Source organism: Podarcis erhardii (assembly GCF_964252035.2).
Source record: "Podarcis erhardii genome assembly, chromosome: 12".
NCBI classification, from domain to species: Eukaryota; Metazoa; Chordata; class Lepidosauria; order Squamata; family Lacertidae; genus Podarcis; species Podarcis erhardii.
In genome coordinates this window covers 33,257,001-33,284,140 of record NC_138513.1, presented here as the reverse complement: position 1 = coordinate 33,284,140, position 27,140 = coordinate 33,257,001, and the positions used below count along the sequence as shown (strand labels likewise).

The 27,140-nt window shown below is 41.4% G+C and overlaps 1 protein-coding gene and 1 long non-coding RNA gene across 2 annotated transcripts; both read left to right on the top strand.

Moving 5' to 3' along the window:
- Positions 1–12: 12 nt before the first annotated feature.
- Positions 13–2,681, top strand: LOC309325793. Its single transcript, XR_014150011.1, has 3 exons — positions 13–207; positions 916–1,220; positions 1,367–2,681. It is a non-coding gene; the product is annotated as an uncharacterized lncRNA (long non-coding RNA).
- Positions 2,682–10,344: 7,663 nt separating this feature from the next.
- On the top strand, positions 10,345–26,782 carry EFHB (EF-hand domain family member B). Its single transcript, XM_081834894.1, has 13 exons — positions 10,345–10,504; positions 11,535–11,591; positions 13,691–13,834; positions 15,116–15,296; positions 16,280–16,390; positions 16,981–17,110; positions 18,237–18,320; positions 19,406–19,473; positions 20,916–21,070; positions 22,308–22,515; positions 23,379–23,582; positions 25,251–25,432; positions 26,449–26,782. Exons 1-13 carry the CDS (start codon positions 10,421–10,423, stop codon positions 26,608–26,610), a joined length of 1,770 nt encoding a protein of 589 aa, XP_081691020.1. The 5' UTR covers positions 10,345–10,420; the 3' UTR covers positions 26,611–26,782.
- Positions 26,783–27,140: the final 358 nt, after the last annotated feature.

Here is a 27,140-nt window from a genome sequence, read left to right as displayed (position 1 = left end):
GACAGGCCGTTGCTGCCGGAGGGAGGCGCTCCGGGAGGGCTCGCGCTAGGGATTGTGGGAGGAGGGGCGCCGAGGAACCGGCCTCTCTCGCTTCGGGTGACGTCACGACGCGGGGCCTGGCGCTTGTTTCCCCAATCTCGTTCCATCAGCATCCCTGGAGGCCCAGCACTGCCAGACACCGCCTTCCTTGCCCCTTGTCTCATGGGAGTCGAAATAGGAACGGCTGTTTTAATTCGGTGTTTTGAGCTTTGATTTTGGTTTTCCTCATCCCTCCCCGTCCCTTTTCCCTTGTGTGCCTTTTAAAAAAATTGTTTGATAGGGGGACTTGCCTTACTTCCATTTAAAGCAGCTCTAGGGGCCTCTTTTTGGCTGAAGAGCGTGATACAGATGCGCCAAATAAATTGATAAATAAAATATCTCGCATCATGGGGGTAGGGTTGGTACAGTTTGGATAAGAAACTTCACATGTCAAGGCACGCCCCATGTTATTTTTTAATGGGTAAGATTTTGGAGCAGGAGGATTCTGGACCTAAATTTTAGGGGGATTCCAGAAAACAATGGGGGGGGGAGTTTAATGGATATATTATTTATCTACTTAGACTTTCTTTCCACACGCACGCACATGTGTAGCACAAGAGGACTGATCATCAGTACAAAATATATAATGGTTACCTGTTGGATAAAACAACAATAATTTTAAAGAAAAAAAATACAGAAAGCTTGCAATATGTAATGCATAACAGTTGAGGTACAGATAAATGGTGAATTGCCTTTTTTTAAAAAAAGACAAAAACCCTTAATGTGAAATATGAAAGCTACAGCTTTACTAAGTTACACCATAAGGCTTCCACCTTTCCTGGCAGATGTGCTTCATTTAAAGGTAGAAACTATGTAGGTATAACTTCTTACCAGCAGTAAAAGGGAGAGCTGCACCTGCTGAATTTTGCTTCCCATGGAATTGGGAGAACTCCAAGATAGTGTCAGGAAATGATGGTGTTCTTAAAGACTGCTGACTAAAAGTGCAGTTAAAGAAGGTGCTCTTACACATAACTTCCAGATCAGCTGAAAGATTATCTACCCTGTGTACATGAGTAGAAAAGCTTTGCTTCATTGAGGCGGTAATGATATAGCTCCTTGTCATTATCCAGGTCATACAGAACACCTACTACATGTATTGCAAAACTCCAAGCAAATAGGCTTTGCAACATTCCTAACTGAATGTAAGATTGCATAAATTGGCAAACTACTTTTAGAAGTGTTGTGCAGCCCTAATTCCATGAGTAATGCTTTGTGTTTATAAATGAGGAATCTATAACTTGATTGATTGATTGATTGATTGTAGGTATTTTTATTTGTTGTTGTTTAGTCATGTCCGACTCTTCGTGATCCCATGGACCAGAGCACGCCAGGCATTCCTGTCTTCCACTGCATCCTGCAGTTTCGTCAAATTCATGTTGGTAGCTTTGAGAACACTGTCCAACCATCTCGTCCTCTGTCGTTCCCTTCTCCTTGTGCCCTCAACATTTCCCAACATCAGGTTCTTTTCCAGGGAGTCTTCTCTTCTCGTGATGTGGCCAAAGTATTGGAGCATCAGCTTCAGGATCTGTCCTTCCAGTGAGCACTCAGGGCTGATTTCATTCAGAATAGATAGGTTAGATCCTCTTGCAGTCCACGGGACTCTCAAGAGTTTTCTCCAGCCCCCTTCAATCATATCTAGAGTGGTTTACAAGAAAAAAAGAATTAAAATGTAAATACCCCCTGAAACATAATAAACTAAATTAAAAACTACAGAAATCACAAAACAACAAAAACAGCAACATTAAAATTGTGCAAGTAATGTGTTGCTATATTGTTTTAACTGTATCTTCTTTCTACCATTGGCACACAAAACGTATTTAGCACCCTCTTTCTGCACTATCAAGTCCCAGGAAAGGTCAGAGCATCTAGACGGACAACACCTTTCAATGACGTTAATGCTGTATATACTGTACATGGAACTCAGTAATACATTTGTGAACACATGAAGAGGATTACAGTGTACATTGTCAGGCTCAGCCCTGTGAAAAGTTCTAGACATCCCATATTTTAGAACAGAACGGATGCGAGCAGGGGTGGAATGATCAAGCACACACAGTAAACCTTTCACACAAGGAGAGAATTGATGGACGGGGCTAAAATATTGTGGCCACGATTTCAGTGGATTTGGTCTAACATGAAAAAGTTAGAAAGGAAACTGCTAGAAGGACTACTAAGCTGATATCACATAAATAAAATCATTATCTGAGTGGAAAAGGGCAAGAGAGATTACATGTTTCAGTAGAGTTTGAACAAGAGAACAGGTTTAAAACAAACAAGGAAAAGTACTTTCTTGACTAGTGGAAATCTCCAACACAATGTCATAACAGCCATATTGAGTTTAGAAAAAGATTAGATAAATCCATGGAAGATTTTAATATTAAGTTATATTGTATAGCACTCACACAAATTATATGCTTTCTGTATTCCCTATCAGTAAAGACAAAAAAATACAGTTAATAGAATATTGGTACCATGTGGTATCAATGCATACTGATTCTAGACATTGTTGAGTCTGATTATGGAGAGCATGCCCTTTACTCTGACTTTTGTAAAGCTAACTTTCCTTTGCTTTTGGAAAGTCCCATCATCTTTCCATACTTGGAAGCAAAACACGTGTAAATAACTCTTGAAAGAAGATGGTTTTAGATTTCCAGGAAAAATAATCACAAAATATGCCTATAGTATCTCAGATAACAAATGAGTTCTTGATTTTAAATGTTCAGCCAGCATGCTGGAGTTCTGTAATGTTTAGCTCAAGTCACGATAATGAACATACAAAACTGGCTTCAGAGGAGATAAAGAAATGAAACAAATGTAGTCAACAAGTTACACAATTAAATACTTCCTGTAAGCAGTTAATATTGCCACTGTGACAGCCTTTCTATAACTGAGGTGAATGCACATGCATTAATTCAGACACATCAAGAAGACAGATGGAAGGAAAAGTTAACAAGCACAAGAGATAATGGCTTGAACAATGGACCAGAAACCGGGAAAGGTTGTGGGAGTAGGACTTTTAAGGGAAACGGGAGCAACCAGCTTGACGTACAGTGACATTTTAAGCGCTTTAATATGAATGGAAACAATACAGAGAAGAAACAAACAGGAAGAATCGGATGTCTTAGCACATAAAGAATGCTACGACCAAATTGGCACCACAGTTACTTTATGGGACAATGCTGTCCATAAACTTTGGTACTTCAGGATAATATATTATCATTCTTATTTAATATTTATTTGGTACCAATAGCACTTGCCTCCATCATGGGCTGAGCGAATTCCAACTGCTGGCATCAGAGAGTATTAGTAGGCAGGAACTGCTGATTACTGGGCAGAGGTGGAAGGACAACACCAGGGAAATTATAGGATGAGGGCAAGAAATGTCACCCGAAGAATCTTGACATAATTAGAACATAAGAAGCGTCCTGTTGGATCAGACCAAGGGCCCATCTACAGCATCTTGTTCTCACATTGGCCAACGAGATACCTATGAGAAGGCTGATCAGGTCATGACAGGTCATGAGTGAAATATATGCAGATTTCCTCCCTTCCCCTCAGAGAACCCAGATGAAGATCCACAAAATATGGGGCCAATGTATCAGTATACAGTGGTACCTCGGGTTACAGACGCTTCAGGTTACATACGCTTCAGGTTACAAACTCCACTAACCCAGAAATAGTGCTTCAGGTTAAGAACTTTGCTTCAGGATGAGAACAAAAATCGTGCTCCGGTGGCACGGCAGCAGCAGGAGGCCCCATTAACTAAAGTGGTGCTTCAGGTTAAGAACAGTTTCAGGTTAAGAACGGGCTTCTGGAACGAATTAAATACTTAACCCGAGGTACCACTGTACTCTGATTATCCTAATAGCACAAATTCCATAATGACACCATTATAACCAGGTGGTGACATCAGTTCCAGAATGACTTTGCAATTGTGTGGATCTCTTGTTCCTAGGATGTGGACCAAGCCACTCCCACTCCTGCACCCTAGCATTTCTCTTCCCGTGAAGTGGGAATTTTCCATCCTGGTCCATTGGGGCAAAATCGGAGATTCAAAATTACTCCTTGTGATTCCTAGCAACTGATAAGAATGTGTTGACACCATGTTATTTATTTTATCATGATTTTTATCAGGTTAATCTTTCGTAAACCATTTCGAGAGCCTCTCAGAGCTGTAAAATGGGATATTTACAATAAATATAATAAAATACACCAGACTTGTCCCCATGCCAAGGACAAGACATTGAGAGAGGTTTAGCACTGAGTGGTAAGTACTGTACTGGATGAATAAGAGAGTCAGCTGGCAAAGGATGTGGGTCAGATTTGAGAAGTATGGTTCTGCTAAACTTCCAGCTCAAGAGGGGAGAAGGAATCAGTTTGACAAATAGAGAAAGGATATTTTAGGCATAGAGACCACAGAAGGAACTGAGGTGAGAGAAAGTGCAAATAAGGATATTTGAAAGAGAGAAACAACAAAGGTGAGGACGGAGAGACAGGTAAGGAAAAAAGGAAGGCAGCTAACTTTAAAAGCAAAGACTAGAAGCTTGAGATCCAGGTAGAGCATGGGAGGGAATCCAGTGTAAAGACAACATGGGTGGAGACTGTTCCACTAACAGAGTATAATGAGTAGAGTTCATTTTTAATGTGCGGTTTTCTATTTTGTGGCTTCCACTATTCAAGGCAACTTGCAGCAGCAGCGTGAATTGGAAAACACAAGGCATTTTTAAATATAAACACTTTGCCTCTCCTCCCTGCAAAAAGCCAGAATAGTACTAGCACAAACTATAAAGCACTCGAAAATAATAAAGTTGGTGACCAATGGGTATTTCTGAGAAGGTGTGCCACAAACAAGGCATCACTACATAAAAGACCCCATCTCTTGGTCACGAACTTCGTTACTTCTGAAGGCAAAGCAGGAAACGGTTTGGGATGCTAAGGAATGGAACATAGGGAGCTGCTTCACATTGAGTCAAAGCATTGGCCTGCCTGGATCAGTACTGTCAAAACCGGCTGGCAGTGTCTCTCCAGGGTTTCAGATAGAAGAAGAAGAAGAAGAAGAAGAAGAAGAAGAAGAGAAGAAGAGTAGTAGTAGTAGTAGTTTGGATTTGATATCCTGCCTTTCACTCCCCTTCAGGAGTCTCAAGGCGGCTAACATTCTCCTTTCCAGCAAGTATTATTGCAGTTTTCAGAATCTAAGTGCTTCTGAGTTTCAGTGGTTGAAGCATTTCTCTTAGAATTAAAAAGCTGCTCAGCTGGTATGAACCATCACATTCTTGTTTTAAATCCTAGCTTTAATTTTATTTCATTGACTCCAGAATTGCACAGAAAGAATTCCCCACTCATGGGTGAACCTCTATCAGGTCAATAAGGAGTAGAATGAGAACAGCTGGACCTAAGGAGGAGGAGGAGGAGGAGGAGGAGGAGGAGGAGGAGGAGGAGAAGAAGAAGAAGAAGAAGAAGAAGAGTAGTAGTAGTATGGATTTGATGTCCCGCTTTATCACTACCCGAAGGAGTCTCAAAGTGGCTAACATTCTCCTTTCCCTTCCTCCCCCACAACAAACACTCCGTGAGGTGTATGGGGCTGAGAGACTTCAGAGAAGTGTGACTGGCCCAAGGTCACCCAGCAGCTGCATGTGGAGGAGCGGAGATGCGAACCCGGTTCCCCAGATTACGAGACTACCGCTCTTAACCACTACACCACACTGGCTCTCAGTACATAGTACATTCCCAACTTTACCTGGAGATGCTGAGAATTGAACCTCGTACCATTTGCATGCAAAGAGGATGCTCTGCCAATGAGCTGCAGCAGGGACAGATGTGGCAAGGACATGGACAGCTCTCTCTGATAAAAGCCTTTTTGGTCCCACATCAACTGAGTTGATTGATGGAAGGTGTTGCGTTGTACTATCCATCGATAGTACCTCCATATTCCCATATCTCCAGATTCCCTATTGAAAGAACTTTTTATGCTTTTAGGGCGATGTGTGGAAGATAGGCTGTTGCAGAGTAAGAGCCATGCGCAACTGAACAGTACATGTAATCACATTTTTTTGTGTTACTATGACATGCAAGTTGATGCCTTTTAAATTCCATTCTAAAAAGAAATAAATCAGAAGCACCTTCAAGCATAACTATCTTGTCCAGTTTCTTCTCCACAGCCCCAATCAGAACCTTACTTCCAACACTTTTGATTTATTTCTGTTTATTTCCAGTGTTTATTTTCGCCTGACAGGTCTGCAGAAAAGGAGGACATCTAGTGGGAAGAATAAGGGCTAAAATAGCAGGCCTGACCTAGAAATTCCAGACTTGGTTCCAGCCCTCTGAACGAGAGACTGCAGTCACAATTTAGACCAGGGATGGGGAAAGTGTGGTCCACCAGGTGTAGTTGCTCCCCTCAGACTCAGCCAGCAAGTCCAGTGGTCAGAGTTTTAGTCCAACAACATCTGGAAGGCCACAGATTCCCCATCCTGCATTTAGATCTAATACGTTTAGTTACCTCAGCAGTGTTCCTGAGCATATTCCTTTTAAACAACTCTCATTATTTCCATGTTTATTTCTCATGTATCTGAAGAAGTGTGCATGTGCACGAAGGCTTATACCAGAACAAACTTAGCTGGTCTATAAGGTGCTACTGGACATTTTTAAATTATTATTATTATTTTGACTGCATCAGACAAACACGGCTACCTACCTGAATCTAATCTCATCTGTGTGTGAATGATAGATAGTTATACTCCTATGGCGAAAAGAAAGGATGGGCTGCCTAACCACTATACTTTCAAAGCCCTTTCAAAGCACATGCCTTCCCTCAAAGAATTCTGGGTACTGTAGTTTGTTAAGGGTTGCTGGGAACCGTAACTCTATGAGAGGTGAACTACAGGGCCCAGAATTCTTTGAGGAAAGAATGTGTCTTAAAGGTATAGTGTGTGCCCAGCCATGGATACACCACTGAATTGTGTAAAAACATGTCCCCCACCTCTGCTGCTCTGTGCCCAAACAGAAAAGGATGCGTGGAAACACATTGTTCTGAATCTAGAGGGATTTGTTGACATGTTAGCCCCATTATCAATGAGATGAGTCAGCTATTACTATCCTGAAAGGCTTAAGACACAGCATTCAGGAAGCTTATATTGTCTCTCTCTTAGAAGAACAAGAACAACAGGAAATTCCTGACTCTGCCCCATACAACTAAATGACTAAAGATAGAATGATGCTATTCAAACAGTAACTAAGTTGGTTGCAAGGGCGTTAAAGCATGGGTGGGAAACATTTTTTCTACTGAGGGCCATTTTCCCTCAGGGGTATTCTGCCAAGGGCCACATGCCAATTGTGTGTCAGGACAACCAGAGGTGGGCAGGGCTAAAGTCAAAAGTGGACAGAGTTATTTCCTTTTTCTGTCAATCTTGTTCTGCCCTCTTCTGCCTTTTTCTGCAACCTCCTCTCTCCTTTTTCTTCCCACTTCTCAGGGGAAGGACAGATCATTCTTGTTGTGTATTGAGTCAAAGGATTTTATATCTGTATTATTATTGTCTGTATTTGCATTAGGGTAAAGTAACTGCCTTTTGGTTCCAGAGGGTACAGCTACTATTGGTTCATTTAAGCTGCTGTATTTGGATCCTCTGTCTTATTGGTTGCCTCCAAAAGGCAGGACTGTGATTGCCTGATATTGTTCCCTCCAAAATGTATCCTTTCTAGCTAGTTCCCTGTCCCTATAAATGTAGCTCTCCCCTCCTCAAATTTCAGTCTTGTTGCGTTAATAAAGAAGTGTTACTAGAGAACTGTCTCCAGCATATTATGTCAAGAGAGCTGAAATCACAAACCCCACGTCACAACAGTTCTGGTCAGAGGTGTGAACTGATCACTTGCAGGCAGTTTCTGAAATTAGGCTGATGCCCATTTGGTGGAAGGCCAGGAGCTCAAACTAGAGCCAACTCCAATGACAGATCCTCTAAGTGTCCCTATTTTCCGGGATCAGTCCCGGATTTACAGAAGCCATCCCAGTTTCTGATTTGATCCCAGAATGTCCCACTTATTATTATGGAATAGGATGTCTCTATTTCATCAGAGAAATGTTGGAGGGTATGTCCTCTTCTCCCTGGCCTTTGACTAAGTAAACAATCTATGGCCTTTTAAATATATTATTGGTTTGTTTTTGTATTGTTATGAGGTATTTTGTGCTCTCATTTTGTATTTTTTATGAACTGCCCTATGTTCTTCAAATGAAGGGTGGTATTGATAATAATAATAATAATAATAATAATAATAATAATAATAATAATAATAATATCATAAACTTCTTTACCAAACGTGTCATGGGCTTTGAAGACACTCGAACTCAGGACGAAAGGGAGAAACGTGCTAAGAGGAAGGAACACTTGGCAAACCCTCATTGTGATCAACTCCTGCCTGGAAACCAATGTCCCCACTGTGGAAGGACATGCAGGTCCAGAACTGGCCTCCACAGTCACTTACAGACCCACTGTTAAAACTGTGTTTATGGAAGACAATCTTACTCGGCTACGAGTGATCGCCAAAGAAGAAGAAGAAGATATGACAGTGTGGGAAGCAAATTATGGGAAAATGTAGGAAGCTGCTTTAATTCCGAGTCTGACCATTGACCCGTCTTGCTCAGTATTTGGATCTGTTGACAATGGCTCTCCAGGGTTTCAGCCAGAACATTCCCATCCCTACCTAGATATTCAAGGGATTGAACCTGAGGCTTTCTGCATGCAAAGCAGCTGTTCTACCACTGAGCTATTGTCCTTCCCAAAGGGGCAGCTTCATATAGGAGAAGGCAATCCCAGCCCTACCTGGAGATTAAACTTGGAAGCATTTGAATGCAAAGCTTGTGCTTTACCATTGAACTCCAGCCCTTCTCCAAATGAAAGCCCCCCTTATGGCTTTAACACATAAGACAAGAGACTTTAAATGCTTCACAAAGCAGATGTTGCTTGGTTAAGTTCTCTTGAGATGCATTTCCTAAATGAAGATGGAAAGTCTTTGCATCTTTCTTTCTTCCCCATGTGATCAATCATGAGATTTTTGGCATGAGATCAAGAATGTTACAACATCCCCCCCCCCCATATAAGCCATAACCTTTGCATGGCTTATTATATTGAACACTTCAGGTGTTCAATATATATAAATGAATATGAGCTGGAGAGATCTTAGCAATGATGGAGTGTAAGTGTTTAGGAGGAGGTTTGTAATAGATATCAATTATTCTCTGGGTGTGCATATAGAGGAAAAACATGCATATGGTTCAGACATCTCTTGCGATTCCTCTGTTCTGTATACCATCTTTCATATGTCACTTTGAATAGTGAGGGTACAGAATTAAATTTCATTAATGTAGATCAGCTATCCCTGAACATACCTTTACAAAATGCAGTTAGGGTGATTAAACAGTGGGGACAAAGGTAAGACGATGCTTTCGGTGCATGTTTATTTCTGCATTATTGAATAGAACCAGGATTGCTGCACAGAACAACAGGATCAAAACAAATAAATTACCTTGAAGGACAGCCTTTGCTCTACTCACCTTTCAGCGGGTGGCGCTGTGGTCTAAACCACTGAGCTCCTTGGGCAGTTCGAATCCCCACGACGGGGTGAGTTCCTGTTGCTCTGTCCCAGCTTCTGCCAACCTAGCAGTTCAAAAGCACACCAGTGCAAGTAGATAAATAGGTACTGCTGTGGCGGGAAGGTAAACGATGCTTCTGTGCGCTCTGGTTTCCATCATGGTGTCCCCTTGCGCCAGAAGCAGTTTAGTCATGCTGGCCACATGACCCAGAAAGAAGGCTGATCGCCGAAGAATTGATGCTTTTGCATTATGGTGCTGGAGGAGACTCTTGAGAGTCCCATGGACTGCAAGAAGATCAAACCTCTCCATTCTTAAGGAAATCAGCCCTGAGTGCTCACTGGAAGGACAGATCCTGAAGCTGAGGCTCCAATATACCTCATGAGAAGAGAAGACTGCCTGGAAAAGACCCTGATGTTGTGAAAGATTGAGGGCACAAGGAGAAGGGGACGACAGAGGACGAGATGGTTGAACAGTGTTCTCGAAGCTACTAACATGAGTTTGACCAAACTGCGGGAGGCAGTGGAAGACAGGAGTGCCTGGCATGCTCTGGTCCATGGGGTCACGAAGAGTCGGGCACGACTAAACGAATAAACAACAAGAGCGAAGAAGAAGCTGCGTTTCCCAACGTTGGCCTGTAGGGGGCGGGAATCTAGAGTGGACCATTCCTTCCCCGTTGCTAGGATACGCGAGAAAACATCCCCTTTCCTGCAGCTCCTGATCTCTCGGCTTTCTTCCTTCGCCAAGCGGATCCCTCCCGCCAGGATGGTGGGAGGGATCCCAGCCAAGGGAGTCCCCAGGCCAGCGTATCCGGGGAGGTTTTTCGACCGCTTTCCCGAGCTCCCCACAGTGAGTTTTCTCTGCCCTTCTCTTCCCCTCTCCCTTTCTCTTCTCCCCCGCATCTTTATAAAGATGTTTGACTGACACTTGCTCAACCCTTCCGCTCCTGTTTAACGTCACGCCTCTCCTTAAAACAGCTCCAGAGAGCAGCCTGGAGAAGGATGGCACTTTCAAGGGGGTGGGATTTATAAGATGGCCATAATTTGCAGGTGGAAGGTGCATTACCCTGGCATCAAAAAACCAGACGATTGCTAGTTAGAGGACTGGATCCACTCTTAAAAGGCAGATTCACACCATGCATAAAAAGTGCACCCAACACTCGTTTAGAGCGCAGAGCTTCCGTCCAAAGCAGCCTTTCTCAACCTGTGGGTCCCCAGATGTTGTTGAACTACAACTCCCATCACCCCTAGCTAGCAAGGCCAGAGTTCAGGGATGATGGGAGCTGTAGTCCAACAACATCTGGGGACACACAGGTGAATCCTGGGAATTGTAGTTTTTCCCCTCGCACAGCGGCAGTTCCCAGCACCCTTAACAAACCAGCCCAAGTTACTAACTTAAGTCCTGTTGATTTCAATGGTTCAAAGCATGGCTAACAGTGCGCTCCTAACATGTCTACTCAAAAGTAAGTCCAACTGAGTTCCATGGAGTTTACTGTGAGGGAAGTGGGGTTATATTGCAGCCTAAGGCGGGATCCAGCACAGACTTGATAATACCAGGCAAAATGAATCAACAGTCTGACCTGGTATATATAAGGCTGTGTACATACTATACTGTTAAAGCACATTCAAAGCACAATCTTTCCCTCAAAGAACTCTGGGCACTGTACTTTGTTAAGAGATGCTGGGAATTGTATGTCCATAAACGATGAACCCATAGATCATGGAAATTATTTATTTTTTTGCTATAGAGCGAAAAGGTATGCACAAATGCGAAATGAATTTTATTCAGACATATACCTTTACAAACATCTCAGTGTTGTGAGCGTTTTTGTTATTACGATCTCTTGTCTATGTTGTTTGTCTTTGCTTGCTTTTTTCAGGCTGGAAAGCTGATGTCCATTGGAGAAACAGCTGGTCATTGTCTCACTGACGTCTTTGTAAGCACCCTATTTGACTATTGATTGTCCTATGTACAGACCACTGTGGGTTATTATTTTCTAACTATTCTCCCTCCAGACCATTATAGACTTACTATTTTACTTTCACAGCATATTACACATATTGTACAAGAGAAGCTCAAAGGGACTGTGGTGTCCTGTTTGGGGTCAAAACAAAACAAAACAAAACAAAACAAAACAAAACAAAACAAAACAACACCTGGTATTGACTGTAGTGGATCCTGAATGTCAGTAGTTTTCTCAGTATTCATTACTTGAACTTGCTTAGGGCTGCAATCCTAAACACATTTACTAGGGAATTAGCCCCACTGAACACGGGGCAACTTCCTTCCTTCCAAGCAAACATTCATAAATTTCAAAAGCCTCAGTGTAGTAAATCACAAATGTACAAATAATTTTTCAGATTTATTTAGAAAACTCTTTGTATACCACTAAACATAAAAACATCAAAGCCATTTAGAACCAACATACATATATACACTGTACAATAAAAGCAATTTTGAAAAATTAAAATCAGATGAGTAACCCTACAAAACATTACAATTGAAAATACTGTACACAAAATGTGAAGCTTCCATTATTTGTCTTTTCTTTTCTGAGGTTGTCAAACACACTGCTGTGACTTTTAAAAAACAAAACACAACAACTTATTTCTGGAAGCTTGAGGGCTGACTATAAAAGGAAACCTGATATTCCCACCTAACTGTGCAGGTGTCTAAAATGGCTTACAAGTAATTGGATTGTGTTGACTACAAAGTAGTTTCTGTTGATTCTGTTTTTGCTCATATAAAGCCCACTATGCTTGTTGGTGTTTTTTAGGAAGTTAAATCCATGTGTCCCAGTTAATACTAAAGACAGAACCAGGTCACTAGTAGATTTTGTATTTTCAGAAAATGGGAGGATATAACTTTTGTTTTCTTTTTCTTTTTGTCCCAGTAGCCTGGATGCCTTTTAAAATCTGTCTGGTGTCCTGTGAGGCTAACCTAATTATGTCTGCCTACATTTTCCTGTACAACGTCTTAGGACAGTTATGAATTGCAGACTTGGGAGAAACAACTGCTTTTCTTAGCTACCCTCTCAGTTTTCCTCAACACTCAGCCTGATGAAGAATTATGGAGAACCCAGACACTTGTCCATTAATTTGCGACATTCTGATTGGTACAAATGAAGGTGTTAATTTCTTTTTGGGGGGATTTCCTTGCCCTGCCCCGCCCAACGGACCAACTCAACTATCTACAGTATTTGCAGGAATATTCTTAAACTCTTTTCTTTTCTTTTTTTTTTTTTTTAATAATAATTTTTATTAAGTTTTCACAACATAAACATAACAACATAAACATAACAAGAAAAAATAACAATACAACATAAAAAAAGAAAAAACACAGATCATACAAACTTGAAGACTTCCCCATACCTCTCCTGTTCTGCACCCTTATTTCACAATTCTCTCTAGCAACCCTTCAGTCAATTTTTACATATCACCTCCTTAAAAACTTCTTCCCTATGGTTTATAGTTTACAGCTGTAAATCTTTATTTCTTACCCCTCGACATCTTTTCAGTCCTTAATTTGACAACAATTCTCAAGATACACTTTAAATTTCTTCCAGTCCTCCTCCACCGCCTCCTTCCTCTGGTCACGGATTCTGCCGGTCATCTCTGCCAGTCCCATATATTCAATCACCTTCGTTTGCCATTCTTCCAGAGTGGGTAGTTCTTGCAACTTCCAATACTTTGCTAGTAGTATTCTTGCTGCTGTAGTGGCGTACATAAAAAAAGTCCTATCCTTCTTTGGTACCAATTGGCCCACCATACCCAAGAGAAAGGCCTCTGGTTTCTTAGGAAATGTCCATTTAAGGACTTTCTTAATTTCATTATAGATCATTTCCCAGTAGGCCTTAATCTTTGGGCAGGTCCACCAAAGGTGATAAAAGGTTCCTTCAGACTCTTTACATTTCCAACATTTATTGTCAGGCAGATGATAGATCTTAGCCAGCTTGACTGGGGTCATGTACCACCTATAGATCATTTTCATTATGTTTTCTTTCTTTTCTTAAACTCTTTTCTTCTTGTCTTATAGCCAATTACTCCACCTGTTGTAAAAAAGTTTCGAAACACCAGCAACCCTTCTCCTGGTGCAGAGAGAATATTTTATGGCCGAGCATGCGATCCTGATATTGCATCACATTTGACACATGGCATAAAGTCCGTCAAGTCAAGCTCTGTAAGAATTTTAAAATAATATCCTTTTGATTCATGGTTGGGAAACACAATCCTGATTGGCCCTGTGCCAGGGGCATTTGATGGACATAAACTGGGATATGCTTGTCCCCTATAAGATTACCATTTCTAATATACAGTGGTACCTCGGGTTAAGTACTTAATTCGTTCCGGAGGTCCGTTCTTAACCTGAAACTGTTCTTAACCTGAAGCACCACTTTAGTTAATGCGGCCTCGTGCTGCCGCCGTGCTGCCGGAGCACGATTTCTGTTCTCATCCTGAAGCAAAGTTCTTAACCTGAAGCACTATTTCTGGGTTAGTGGAGTCTGTAACCTGAAGTGTATGTAACCTGAGGTACCACTGTATCTCTGTTGACCTAAGTCTAAACATGGAACCTTGGGTGGCAGTGGGCACTTTGGGGTTTTTAAGAAAATGCTGTGGGCACCAGTCACAAAATGGCTGCTGTGAGGGTGTGGCATAACACAAAATGGCTGCCTGGTGGGCATACCATAATGGCATCAGTGTAGGAGAGACAGAGTCAGTGGGTCAGCTGGGCTGGGTCATCTCTTTCCTTCACAGCTACTCCCTTACTCATCACTCACCAGTTGTTTCCACATGAATCCAGCTCAGCCTGTCCTCTATCAATGGACAGCATGAGTTTTTTATTCTTTTGCTCCTTGTAAGTAGAACAATTGTGGAAACCAGATATAAATCCATTAGATTGTATCCTCTGCCTCTGGTAACATCCCATTGGGCAGTCTGGGGACCTGTACTTTACCCATACCATTTTCTTAAAAGGATGGAATGTGGGGTGAAGTTGTAGTCACTGAACTGTGATATGTTTTTCGTTTAAAGAATTGAAATGCTAGTATTACTGCTTTTACTAGAAGCATTGCAGCAATAGTATGCCAAAGACGTTTCGATTAGTGACATCGCTCGGTGGTTGACTTATACATACTAATACATACAAACGTCTGTTGCTGTACATTCTGAATGATGCCCTTTTAGAAATAACAATTAAGAATGTATATTTGCAATGCTACGTTACAGAAAGGTTGTCTTAAATATGAGGTTTAGCATTGTTTTTTACATGAAATTAGTAGGATTGTGGCATTTAATAGATTTAGAATGCACAGGAATGTAAGTTGTGTGTCCCTTGTATAGGAAACACATACTTTTTGTGTGCATCTTGCAGCATGCACCAGAAAGCTAATAAACGAATGTAATATGAGATAGTTCAGAAGTGCAGAACTGATGTACTTGATGTGGTGTGAAATCTCTTTAGGTGGCATCGCTGGCAAATCCACCTCCAAAAACATGCTTTGAGCAAAAACTACAAGAGAAGAAAGAATCTGTTTATGCAAGCGTTCGCGAAGCACCTCTTGGGAGATCCCATGATCAGTCGTTACACTTACCCAAAGGCATGGATGTGACTAATACTCTGTTCGGAGGAAAAGTGATCAGAGGTAGAAAAATCAGTACTAAAACAAATCATTGATGAATAGCTGGCAATTCCATTGTAAGCTCATTGGGTCTTCTTTTATGCATCTCAAAAGCATACCCTGTTTCATATTTTTTTTTCAAATATTATGGGCAACATTCAGTGATGTCCACCCACTTGTGCAATAAGAACATACTTGGGCAATGGGACTTTCTGTTTCTCTTCTGCCACCTCTAGCACCTCCCTTCCCACAAAAAAATAAAACGAAAACCTGCCCTAGAAGGTCCTTCAACCCAATGAGGACACACAAGGGCCATAAGGTGGAGGAGAGGCCCCACTGCGTGGCCAGAAGTCCATACATACTGTGTTGGATCTCATCCTATGTTTGGAATAAGGCACACAGGAGATTGCCATTCAATCCTGCTACTATCTTATAGCAACATGCAGGTGTAATGTATATTTGGAGACGCGGGTGGCGCTGTGGTCTAAAACCACTGAGCCTCTTGGGCTTGCCGATCAGAAGGTTGGCGGTTTGAAGCCCTGCGACAGGGTGAGCTCCCATTGCTCGGTCCCTGCTCCTGCCAACCTAGCAGCTCGAAAGTATGCCAGTGCAAGTAGATAAATAGGTACCACCCTGGCAGGAAGGTAAACAGCATTTCCATGCGCTCTGGCACTCATCATGGTCCTTCATGCACCAGAAGTGATTTAGTCATGCTGGCCACTTGACCCGGAAAGCTGTCTGTGGACAAACACCAGCTCCCTCGGCCTGAAAACGAGATGAGTGCCACAACCCCATAGTTGCCTTTGATTGGACTTAAGTGTCCAGGGGTCCTTTACCGTTTTACCTTGACTCTGATGTACCCTATGGTCTCTAAACCCTGCATTGGAACTGTTTCTAGAATAAAGTACGTGAATGATCCTTAAATACATGTAGTCTGTTATTTGTCGAGAGTTTTAAGATGTTGTTTAGATCAGGTTATTTCATTACATGTAACGGTTCACTTTCAGAGGGTCCTAGTGGAGACGTTATAAATCCACCAAAGACATTTGACGAAGTCCAGAGGGAAGCAGAAGAAGGACATGATTTGTATGTTGTAACACACAATGATTATTACGTTGGTGAGTAAGTAGGAAAAGGAAAAGTCATACATAGATTTTTTTTTAAATCACCATGGATTACAGTATTGTCATTTTGCATACATAAAAAAAAGAAACTTGACACCAGTAAGAAATTCTTTCTAAAGAGTTGCTAAAAAATGCAGTAATCTCATGACACTTTTCATGTAAGCTCTGTACTGGAATGGCAATTGTATTATGTTACTAATATAGCATATTCAACAAATGTCATAGGTTGTATCCTGGCAACAAGTCACTCTCTTTCCACATCACTTTGTTATGATCCTAGACATTTCTCATAATGCGCAGGGGCTTGTAGCCAAAATGCTGAGGTTTGTTTTTATTTTGTTATTTATTTATTTCATAAAACGGATACATTGCTTGATTGTTAAAAACAACAACCCAAAAACACCTCAAAGTGCTTTACAAAAAGATAAAATTTAGGAAAAAAATCACAACCATATTTTAAAACATATAAAAGTTAAAATGCTAAGCAGATTAACACCACCTCAACTTCCTAAGCATCTGGGTTGGTTTTTTGTTCATTTATGGTGTACATAATAAATAAATATCCCCCCTTTCCCCCCCCACAGGGGAGTCGGTTAATAGAAAATATAACCCATCTACGTTCAATAGATTCAATCTATATGGAAAGGAAACCCCCCACTTCAACGATGGACGAAATGTAGCTAGAACTTTACGCTGGTTCCCTGATCTGCAGATGTAAGTTGCATTCTATCAGTTAATGATGCTTGGCTTGCCTCAGTTACAGCTTCCTGGTGACACACGTTTTGAATAAATAGCAGATTAATCTTTATACCTTTTCTACAGATCTACAGAGCTATTAAAAAAACGTTGTGAAAACGGTCTGCAAAAAACCATAAAGTTCACCATTGAAAATATCATTGAGTTGCAATTTCAGCTGCACAGCGCCATCTTGTGTCACGGTGTTATAAAATTTTATAACGCTGTATTTTGACTAATGTAGCTGAGTTCAAGGAACCTACATAGATAGAAGCAGGCTCCCTATTGTGGACCAACTCACAGTGGTCCCATCCTCCCAGAGAGCCTGAGGCAAGAAAGGGAACAAACTGGACAAGACCACTTTCTGGGATTTTAAAATTGGCCAGTTTCCCTCCAGCTCATGGAAGATGAGAGGGAGCAGAGCTACGATTCTCAATTCCAGTCTCCCCACTTACATATTGTATTTCAGGATTTGTTTAGTGCCTGAATAGTGCTAAGGTCTTGTGATGATGAATGGAGGATCATAGTATTTGGGCTGGCAGTGAATTATAAAGCCCAATGCATTGAAAATTAAGACATATTTTATGCTAATAAGTTCCCGGATCAGATTATGAGTGGGGCACTATTCTCCAATTTACTAAACACAATGGTTGATCAAGTCTTGAGGTTCCCCATGTTGATGATGGTTTATCAACTCAGGCTTTTAGGTCTGTCCTCTAATAGTATCCTGCCAATGATATTTTAGATCGCTTCTGTTTATCTCTACTGGGTGTGGCATGACTCAAAGGGTAAAGAGCCGGAAAATGAACTTTAAACAATTTCCCTAATTAACTTTAAAACACATACCGTTAACCAAACACTACATTACCTGATCCTTACCTGCCTTTTTAGAATTTAGTTTTTGAAAGCGTTTTGGTTTTCTCAGGTTAGAATAGACATTGATATGGTGGAGCCACATGTAATGGATGAGGTCCATCTGATTAACTTTTTAATTATGGTTTTAATGTTATATGTTGTAAACCACTCTGGAATTCTAACTGATGATGATGATGATAATCTGTTGCAATTCAACTATTTTGTGCTTATCTTTTTCTTCTTTTTTTAGGAAGAAATCAGCACATTTAGTGTCTAAAATAAGTGATGATTTCAAGGAAAAATTTCAGCCTCAGCTTGGAAAAGTCCTTGATCCGTAAGTGAATTAAGAGGGAGTCTTCACAATGTACCCTTCATGAGAAATTAGTTGGTTGTGTGTAATTGGCATGTTTGTGTGTCCTGTTCCTTTTCTGCATCTTCCTTTCTGGGGCCTGTGAGTGACATAATACAGTGACATAATACAGATTACTAGCAGACGCAATTATTTAGAGAGCCTCATAACCTCATATCATCTTGGCTCACATTTTGAGATGTTCTCTCAGGCCGGAAGGGGCTGAGGTGAGAGTTAACTGGCAGAAAACTCTGTGAAGCTTTACCACAAGGTGAGCAATCCAACAATTTTAGATTTCCTCCACAGCTTCTGTGTGATTAATACAATATGCAAGTTTGTCCTAAGAATGCATTCCACCACTGCTACAGTGTCTGCCTGCCAACTTGAGCAGTGATGGTGGCCTGCCTATGTTAGAGAATGTCAAAGGAAGTTGAGTGTAGGATCATGGAATTGGACACCATAGTATTCTTCAGTTAGTCCCCAAAGAGTTTAATGCCTTACAAGCAACATTAAAAAATAAATAAATCCCAAAAAATTGTTTCTCTTCTCCCGGTGATTGTAGAAATGAAGACATGGGTTTAGCCAAGTTGCTCAAACAAAACCATGATCTGAAAACCTTTTTACTGAGTATTGCAGCTCCAACTTTTTCTATATCCGATTCTGCTAAGCTGCCATGTGTGCTTAGCGTGCTTTAGAAACCCCTTTTTCTTTTCTGACAGATACATGAAAAAGACTCTATATGCACATCGATATCTGTTAAATAAGAAAACAGCTTATTTAGGCTGCGGGGTCTCTTTTGCTCTCTAAAGAAATGTAGCATCGCGATCAAAGACATTTATCGCCTGCTGTGCAAATATTTCTGACAGTTATTACTATGTGCTAAAAGGAAAGAATGTGTAAAAGAAAAGGATTCTCAGTCGTGAGTGGCTTTGATTCATGTAGGAAAGCCCAAGTGAAGACATTTCAGGTGAACTCTTACCAAATGTCTTCATCAGTTTTTCATCTTTGCTTACGGCACAAGAGGTGAAAAAAACCAAGCCTTTATCTAACAGAGTCTTTTCATTTTTTAGTATAGCAGACACACTCAACGTTCCTCCGGACCACACATTTGGAGTGCTTGTTTGTCCTGAAGAATATGGCAAGTATATGCACGGCCTCCCTGCTTATACACAAGGATGTCTTGGGAAATTGTTTGGAAACTCAGGTTGTCCCATAACACTCCTGCAAGATGGCTAATTGGGAGTAGTAGATGGAAAGATATCTCGCCAGCAGAACTATTGGTTGCAAGTGCTTACCTGTAAAGCCCTGGGTGCTTCTCGAAGGAACACAAGCCCCACTTTGGACTTCCTCTCATCTTCAGATCATCATTTGAAGGCTCTTTTTATGGAAGCTCTTTAGAGCTAAGGCAGGGTGCAGTCAGGGAGAAGGCCCTTTGAGTAGTGATATCCCCTGGGAGCAGGCCCTCTCAGAGGTTCAGAAAGGCCTAGGCTACATTCAACATTTGAGGCTCCTAGCCATAAAAATAAAAATGACATGTTAACAAAGGCACCCAAAAAGAAAAAAGAGTGAGTGCTTTGTTTATATCAGGGGTCAGCAAACTTTTTCAGCAGGGGGCTGGTCCACTGTCCCTCAGACCTTGTGGGGGGCTGGACTATATTTTTTTGGGGGGGAGGAATGAACAAATTCCTATGCCCCACAAATAACCCAGAGATGCATGTTAAATAAAAGGACACATTCTACTCATGTAAAAACATGCTGATTCCTGGACCGTCCACGGGCCGGATTTAGAAGTTAATTTGGCCGGATCAGGCCCCCGGGCCTTAGTTTGCATACCCCTGGTTTATATAATCAGCTGATGATCTGAGAGCACACATTCATCATGGTCTTATCTTCTGCCGTCAGAACAAATATATTTTCATTAATATTGGTGAATATTTCACACTCTTTAATATGACAAAATCTATTATTACGTAACACAAAGCATACGTCTTCTAACAAATTGCATTTCTGTTTTGCTTTAACAACCCACATTCCTTTTATAACATATGGCACACACCACACGATAAAAGCCTGTAATTTCATCAGGACAAGTTATTTGTTCTTTTACTGTTATAACAATTGTTTTCTCAAAATTTATCTTCTCTACCATGAAAAATAAATAAAAACTTTTTTTTTAAGAATTGCAGCTGTAGGATGAGGGAGTGTGTCACATTTGGTCTGAAGTGTGTTAAGACAAGTTGAGAAACTTACCTCATGCCAAAAAATCAAGAAGTGCCTAAATCTGAGGCACTCCTTTGAGCTGGAGACCTAGGCCAAATGGCCTGCCTGCCCTGTCCTCTCTGAGTGGCCCTGCCTTGGAAGCTTGCCTTACACCTAGTCTGATATTCTTTCTGCACAGGGTATAAATGCTTAGAATAATGAAACAAAATATGGCTACCTCTAACAGTCGGAGCCCTCCCTGCCTCTGTTCCCTACAGGGATATGGTGCAGTCGGGATTGAGAAAGGGATTGCTGAAGTATCACACAACAGCTGCAACGTGGTCAAGCTGGACAGTTTTCCTTGACTCTTTTTTTCCATAGGTGTCGGGGACCTTCTTCACCAAAGGCTTCCTAGTGAATTCCTTCGTGGAAAAGACAGAGAAAGGGCTGTCTTTGCTGCAATTCGACAGAATCTGAAGAAAGCCAATTACCACAACTTTGACACGTTATTGCAAGCCTTCAGGCATTATGATAAGGTGAGACTTGTGCCAAGATGTCAAGCTCATGACAAGCGAATGCTGCGGGAAATGCCTATATTCTTGCTGTTAGCGTTGTACTTGGAATAATACAAATACTGCAGCTGTATATAGTTACTAGCACCTGTGCTGCCTTTAATCTGACACTGTACCCCTTTGAGTCGTTAGATGTATATGTTCAGGGCCTACTCTATTTCTTGGGGTTGCAATTTTTGCAATTTTAAGTTTTTAAATAGTGAAAATAGCATACCAAAAAGCATTCTATTAGGGGAAATTGCTTTGCAGAAATTAGGCATGCAAACATGTCTATTAAGAGACAGTCACACAAAAACATGGATGGATTTTCATTAATACCTTTTAAATAATAATAATAATAATAATAATAATAATAATAATAATAATTACAAACTGATGTGGAAATATGGAGAACTAAACCTAAGAGTAAGGGACGGGGTGCCGCTGTGGTCTAAACCACTAAGCCTTGGGCTTGCCGATCAAAAGGTCGGCGGTTCGAATCCCCGCGACGGGGTGAGCTCCCGTTGCTCGGTCCCAGCTCCTGCCAACCTATCAGTCAAAAGCACGCCAAAAAGTGCAAGTAGATTAATAGGTACCGCTCCGGCGGGAAAGTAAACGGCATTTCCGTGTGCTGCTCTGGTGTCGGTGTTCCGTTGCACCAGAAGCGGCTTAGTCATGCTGGTCACATGACCCGGCAAAACTCTCTGTGGACAAATGCCGGCTCCCTTGGCCAGTAAAGCAAGATGAGCGCCACAACCCTAGAGTCGTTCATGACTGGACTTAATTGTCAGGGGTCCCTTTACCTTTAAACCTAAGAGTGAGAAAATTAGAAACGGAATTTTACAGATTCACCCATTCCTAAGTACAAGCAAGGACAACCCAAAGCATTTTGCCGCCCGCTCCAAAGATGGTACCCCCACCCCACCCCATTTCAAGAACAGAAGTCAACCAGAGTGTGAGCTGCCTTTTGCTTCAGCACTAGCAATGGGATAGCATCTTCCATTGCACCTGAGGCAGCAGGCTAGTGGGGTCTGGGAGCCTTCCCAACAGAGAGGAATGGGTGGAGGGCTCAAGATGACCTGCTAAGGAACTTCTGCTGTAGCTTCCCAGAAACTCACCCCCCCCCCGCTGAATCATAGGACTAGCCTTGGGTGCAAGGGTCGTAGTTCAATTAAAATGGGCTACCTGCATTTTTATTACACGCCTTGTGGTGTTTAACTAGGATGGTGATCGGAAAATCAGCAGAGATGACTTGAAGAAGGCCTGCTTCCAGCTGAATCTGGACTTGGATCAAGAGCTCCTGGACGCTTTATTTAATTACTGTGATTTGGATCAAGACGGGTTTATAGACTATCTGGAGTTTGCCAACTTCCTTAACTGGAAAGACAAAACGTCTATCAAAGAGTATGAAGAAAAAATAATCACGAAAGGTATGTGGGAAATACGGTTTTAAACCACAGATGAGGTTCTAATATACATATACATACATGCAGTACTCTTTTTTTCTAAAAAAAATGTTTAGGGGTACTCTCATTTTGACTCAAGAAAATCACCATTTTATAGTTCAAATTGGGAAAAATAAATACAGTAAATGGACAAAAGTACAAAGATTTACAAAATCTTTAGGGGTATGCGTCTCCCTGCATCCCCCCCAGAAAAAAGCACTGCATATATGCATACACACACACACACACTTGATTCCATGAGTAGTCCCTAAAGCAGTGGTTCCCAACCTTTTTGTTACGGTGTCCCACAAGTCCAAACTTATTTGGTATGGTGACCCATTGTTTTATTCTCAGGTGAATTTTGAACCTTAGTTTTTCAGCCGCTGTTGGTTTCGTGCATTTTAACTTCACGCTTGCCTGTTTTATAACCATTACTTGAGGCATCCAAGCAAAAATGTATCTAGCACACCTCTTAAAGTATATATTTTTTAAAAAAATATTTATAGTACTCACAAAGTTATACATAGCTTTGTTTATGGGAATGTAAGAATACCAACCATCTTATTGCAATATATCGCTCTGTGAGTTATAAACACATATTTTAAAAACATATGGTTACATAAGCAGTGTTAGGTGTAATGAACTACAAATAGTTTGAATAGTTTTATACATGATGAAGTCCATTTTCTCAAGTATCAGTATGATGGCTGGGTTTGCCTGTTAGCCATGCCAGCTGAGGCCGATGGCTCAGGTCCAACAACATATATGGAGGGCGCTGCAATGGCGTTGCAACTTTTCGTGACAGTAACAAATATTTTTGCCATTTCGGTATCATTTATTTTTCACAGGCAGAAGACCAGCGGCCTTTGACCTCATTCCACAAGAAGCAGATCAGGATGCTGTGCTGAAGAAGGAAGACATAGTACTAAAGGAACCGGGAAGTGAAGAGAAAACACCCAGAACACTTTCAAGACCGACAGACCGGGTGTTTTCTGACTACCGCACAACCTCTTCTCAGTATAATGCAGTTGTAGGAGGCATTCCTTCATCATGTATGCACAAGGCGTCCTTTTCATTCCCAAGTTATTTAAAATGTTTGCAGATGCCACTGGCAAATGTAATAATTAAGCATGTTGTCACTAAGGGTACTCCAGACGGCAGTTGCTTTTGCTTCCATTTGGGGCATTGTGGTTTGCAATGGGGAGTGTGGAAAGCTCCATATGAACACACAGAGACCCTTGCACCTCTTCTTCTTCTTCTTCTTCTTCTTCTTCTTCTTCTTCTTCTTCTTCTTCTTCTTCTTCTTCCTCCTCCTCCTCCTCCTCCTCCTCCTCCTCTTCCTCTTCCTCTTCCTCTTCTTCTTCTTCCTCTCCTTCTCTTCTCTTCTCTTCTCTTCTCTTCTCTTCTCTTCTCTGGGGATCACTCATAGCCGAGTAAGATTGTCTTCCATAAACACGAGTCCGTAACACGAGTCTTCCCTTAACAGTGACTACATAAGTGACTGTGGAGGCCAGTTCTGGATCCGCACATCCTTCCACAGTGGGGAGATAGGTTTCCGGGCGGGAGATGATCATAGTGAGGGTTTGCCAAGCGTGCCTTCCTCTTAGCACGTTTCTCCCTTTCGTCCTGATTTTGAGCGTCTTCAAAGCCTATGACACCTCCGGTAAAGGCTGTTCTCCTTGCACTACCCCCATGTTCAAACCACTAAGCAACTTACATATCTTGCATACCCTCCAAGTGTCCCCATTTTCCAGGGACAGTCCCAGAACTGAAAACTCCATTCCAACTTCTGATTTGATTCTGGAAAGATGGGGGGAGGGGAGGATGAGCTAGCACTTGTCCTGAGCGGTGGAGGCGGCAGTGACAGCTTGTAGCAGCTGCTGGAGTGCGGGCGAGGAGGAGAGGTTCATGCTGCTGAGGTCCCTGTTTTCATGTTGGAGGGCATGATCTTGCATATAGTTTCCACTTCTTTATCCTGGCCTTTCACGAGAGAAACACATTTTCAGGACCCACTCTATTCCAATGACTGCAATTTGTTTTACCCACTTTAATGTTGAATATTTAAACTGCTGTGAGCTGAGACCTTCTGGTTGAAGGACAGGTAAGAAATAAAAATAAAAATAGCAAGAATAATAGCCCAGGGTCATTTCCATAAGCCCTATGCAGACTGGAAGTTGAACCTCCCTGCATGTTCCCTGTAAGGGTCAGATGTGCCAAAATTGCATTTTTGTACTTCAGTGCCTCATGATCAAGAACCCTTAGTTCATTTTTGGATACCTGAATCAAATATAAATAACCAGAAATACAAATGCTACTAGCGTAAGTGTGATTTTCAGTTTGGTTGTAAATGTGGCTCATGATCCCGCCAAAGTTAAGTGTTTTTAAGTCTTGTTCTTAACAAGAGTTTCACTTTCTCCCATAGAAATCAATGAAACTTGCTTCCATTGGGCTGGAGTTAGCCCACAGTGAGAACATCTCTTTTTCTTGCATCTCTTGTATTCATGTCCCCAGTTTCAGCTTCATGTGATAACATAAAACCCAGATGTGTACAAAAATTAAAGGAACGCTGAATTTTGAAAAGAAAACTTTGGATTGGAAACTCAGCTCTTTAACAGAATATGTTCATTTCAAGTATATTGTATGATCTGGTTCTTTTTGAACAACTTCCTTTAACACATTGCTTTCTTCCCTTTCTCTTTTTGCCACCTGTTTTCCTGCAGATTACCCACTCCTCGGTGTCCCAACCATTCGATCAGACATTCCAGCTCCTCGATTTCGCCGCATCAGTGACAACACTAATTATGGTGATCAAGCCACTGTTTATGGGTTGTTATACCCCTCGATCTATAGCAATAAAGGAGTGTACGAGACAGACTTCTTCAAGACAAGATCAAAGGACGAGGTACAGGACATTTTTTGAGAGTTCATTCATATCAGCTCTACAATTCTATGAGTCTATGAGTGCTATCTAAGCCAGGGGTTCACAGATTTCATCCTCGCCAGCTTTCTTGAATACTGAAGCATCCACAAGAGATTACATAATTTGCTTTGTCTAAGATCTGTGTATTCTCACATCATGGAATTAGTATTTTTATTTTTTTTTAAAAAAGATCCAACATATTTTCTTTCTCTAATTTTACTGTATTCATGAATTCCATTATATATGATACGAAACTTGGTTTCCAGATTAGTATCTTACATTTTACGCCTCCACCTTGTCCTGACACTGAGCTTTGCACTTTTCTCATCGTACTTGTTTCTAATTCACAGAATGTTGGGCCTAATTATTTTCCTTAATAAATGCACATTGTACAACCACACAGCTACCTGCGGATAAATTTGAAGTTGGGTGAAGATATTAGCAGGAGAGGTTAAAGCTTAAGCAGCACATGTGCCAACTTCAATAAAATATTTGGGGAGGGCAGGTAAGCCCCACCCTACATAATCACACAATGCAGCACATGCACACCATTTGAATGGCAAGGTCCATCAACTAGGGAGGGGCCTGGCTCCCTCAAATATTTTATTGGGGGAGCCAAAGGGACCACGGCCCCTAGCAGTTGGCTGCTATATTGAGCAGGGACTGTGGTGCTGCCTTGTTAGAAGATCTGTGGTCAAACCTGATTGGAGTACTCCAGTCATTTCCAATCTGGTGCCCTCTAGACGAATGACAACCCCCATCTTGCTGGCTGGGGCTGATGGAAGCCAAACTACGGAAAACATCTGAAGGGCACCAGGTTCAGGAAGACTGGCTTAGTCCACATTTAGTTAAAATCCCCATCTTTAGTGGCCCATTTAGTGTGTTGTCTAAAGCCTCACTAACCTGCAGTAAATAAGTATCAATTCTATGATCTGCACATGTGTTTATTCCTTCTATTTCAATTGGATATAATAACTATACTGTATATTCTTTTGTAGATTGCACGCATCTTGCGAAACATTGGCGTGAGCCTTTCAGACGAAAGTTTTAATGAAGTATGGAGGCAGGCCAGCCAGAAAGATCACAGAGGAGAAGTTTGTGTAGAATCCATCAGGAATGTGCTGGACGAGATGCAGGCAGCACACATCAAGAGCAGATAGCGGTGGTTCTCCAGGTTCTGTGGTTCTAAATCTATTTCGCTGGAGGTCCCAGGCAGTATTCTTTCCGTGTATGGAGTGGATTATCCCATTATTATTTGGCTTGCAAAAAAGAAAGAATTCTGTACATATGAATGTTTATTTACTGAAAACAATAAAAAACGGCTCTTTTTAACAGTGTATTTTAAAAGACAATTAAAAATCCCAAATGCAAAAATGTGTATAACATAATTTGTTGTCTTCAACAAAATAGCAAATATCGTCGTTTTCTTAAAGCTCATTCCAGAGGGATAGCAGGATAGCCTTTCCTCAAAACTGTGACTGGTGAGCATTGCAGATACACATTTGTTGCTGCGAACTTGGCAGGATAGATAATTAAGTCACCTGAATGATCACTCCTATTCTGGAATTGTGAACACTGCTCAGATTCCTATTCCTCGTTGCAGTAAGAGGAATAGGCTTATAAAGTAGGACGGAAATTAGATCCCTGGGTGGTTTGCAGCAGATAGGCACAAATTTCACATCTGACTTGC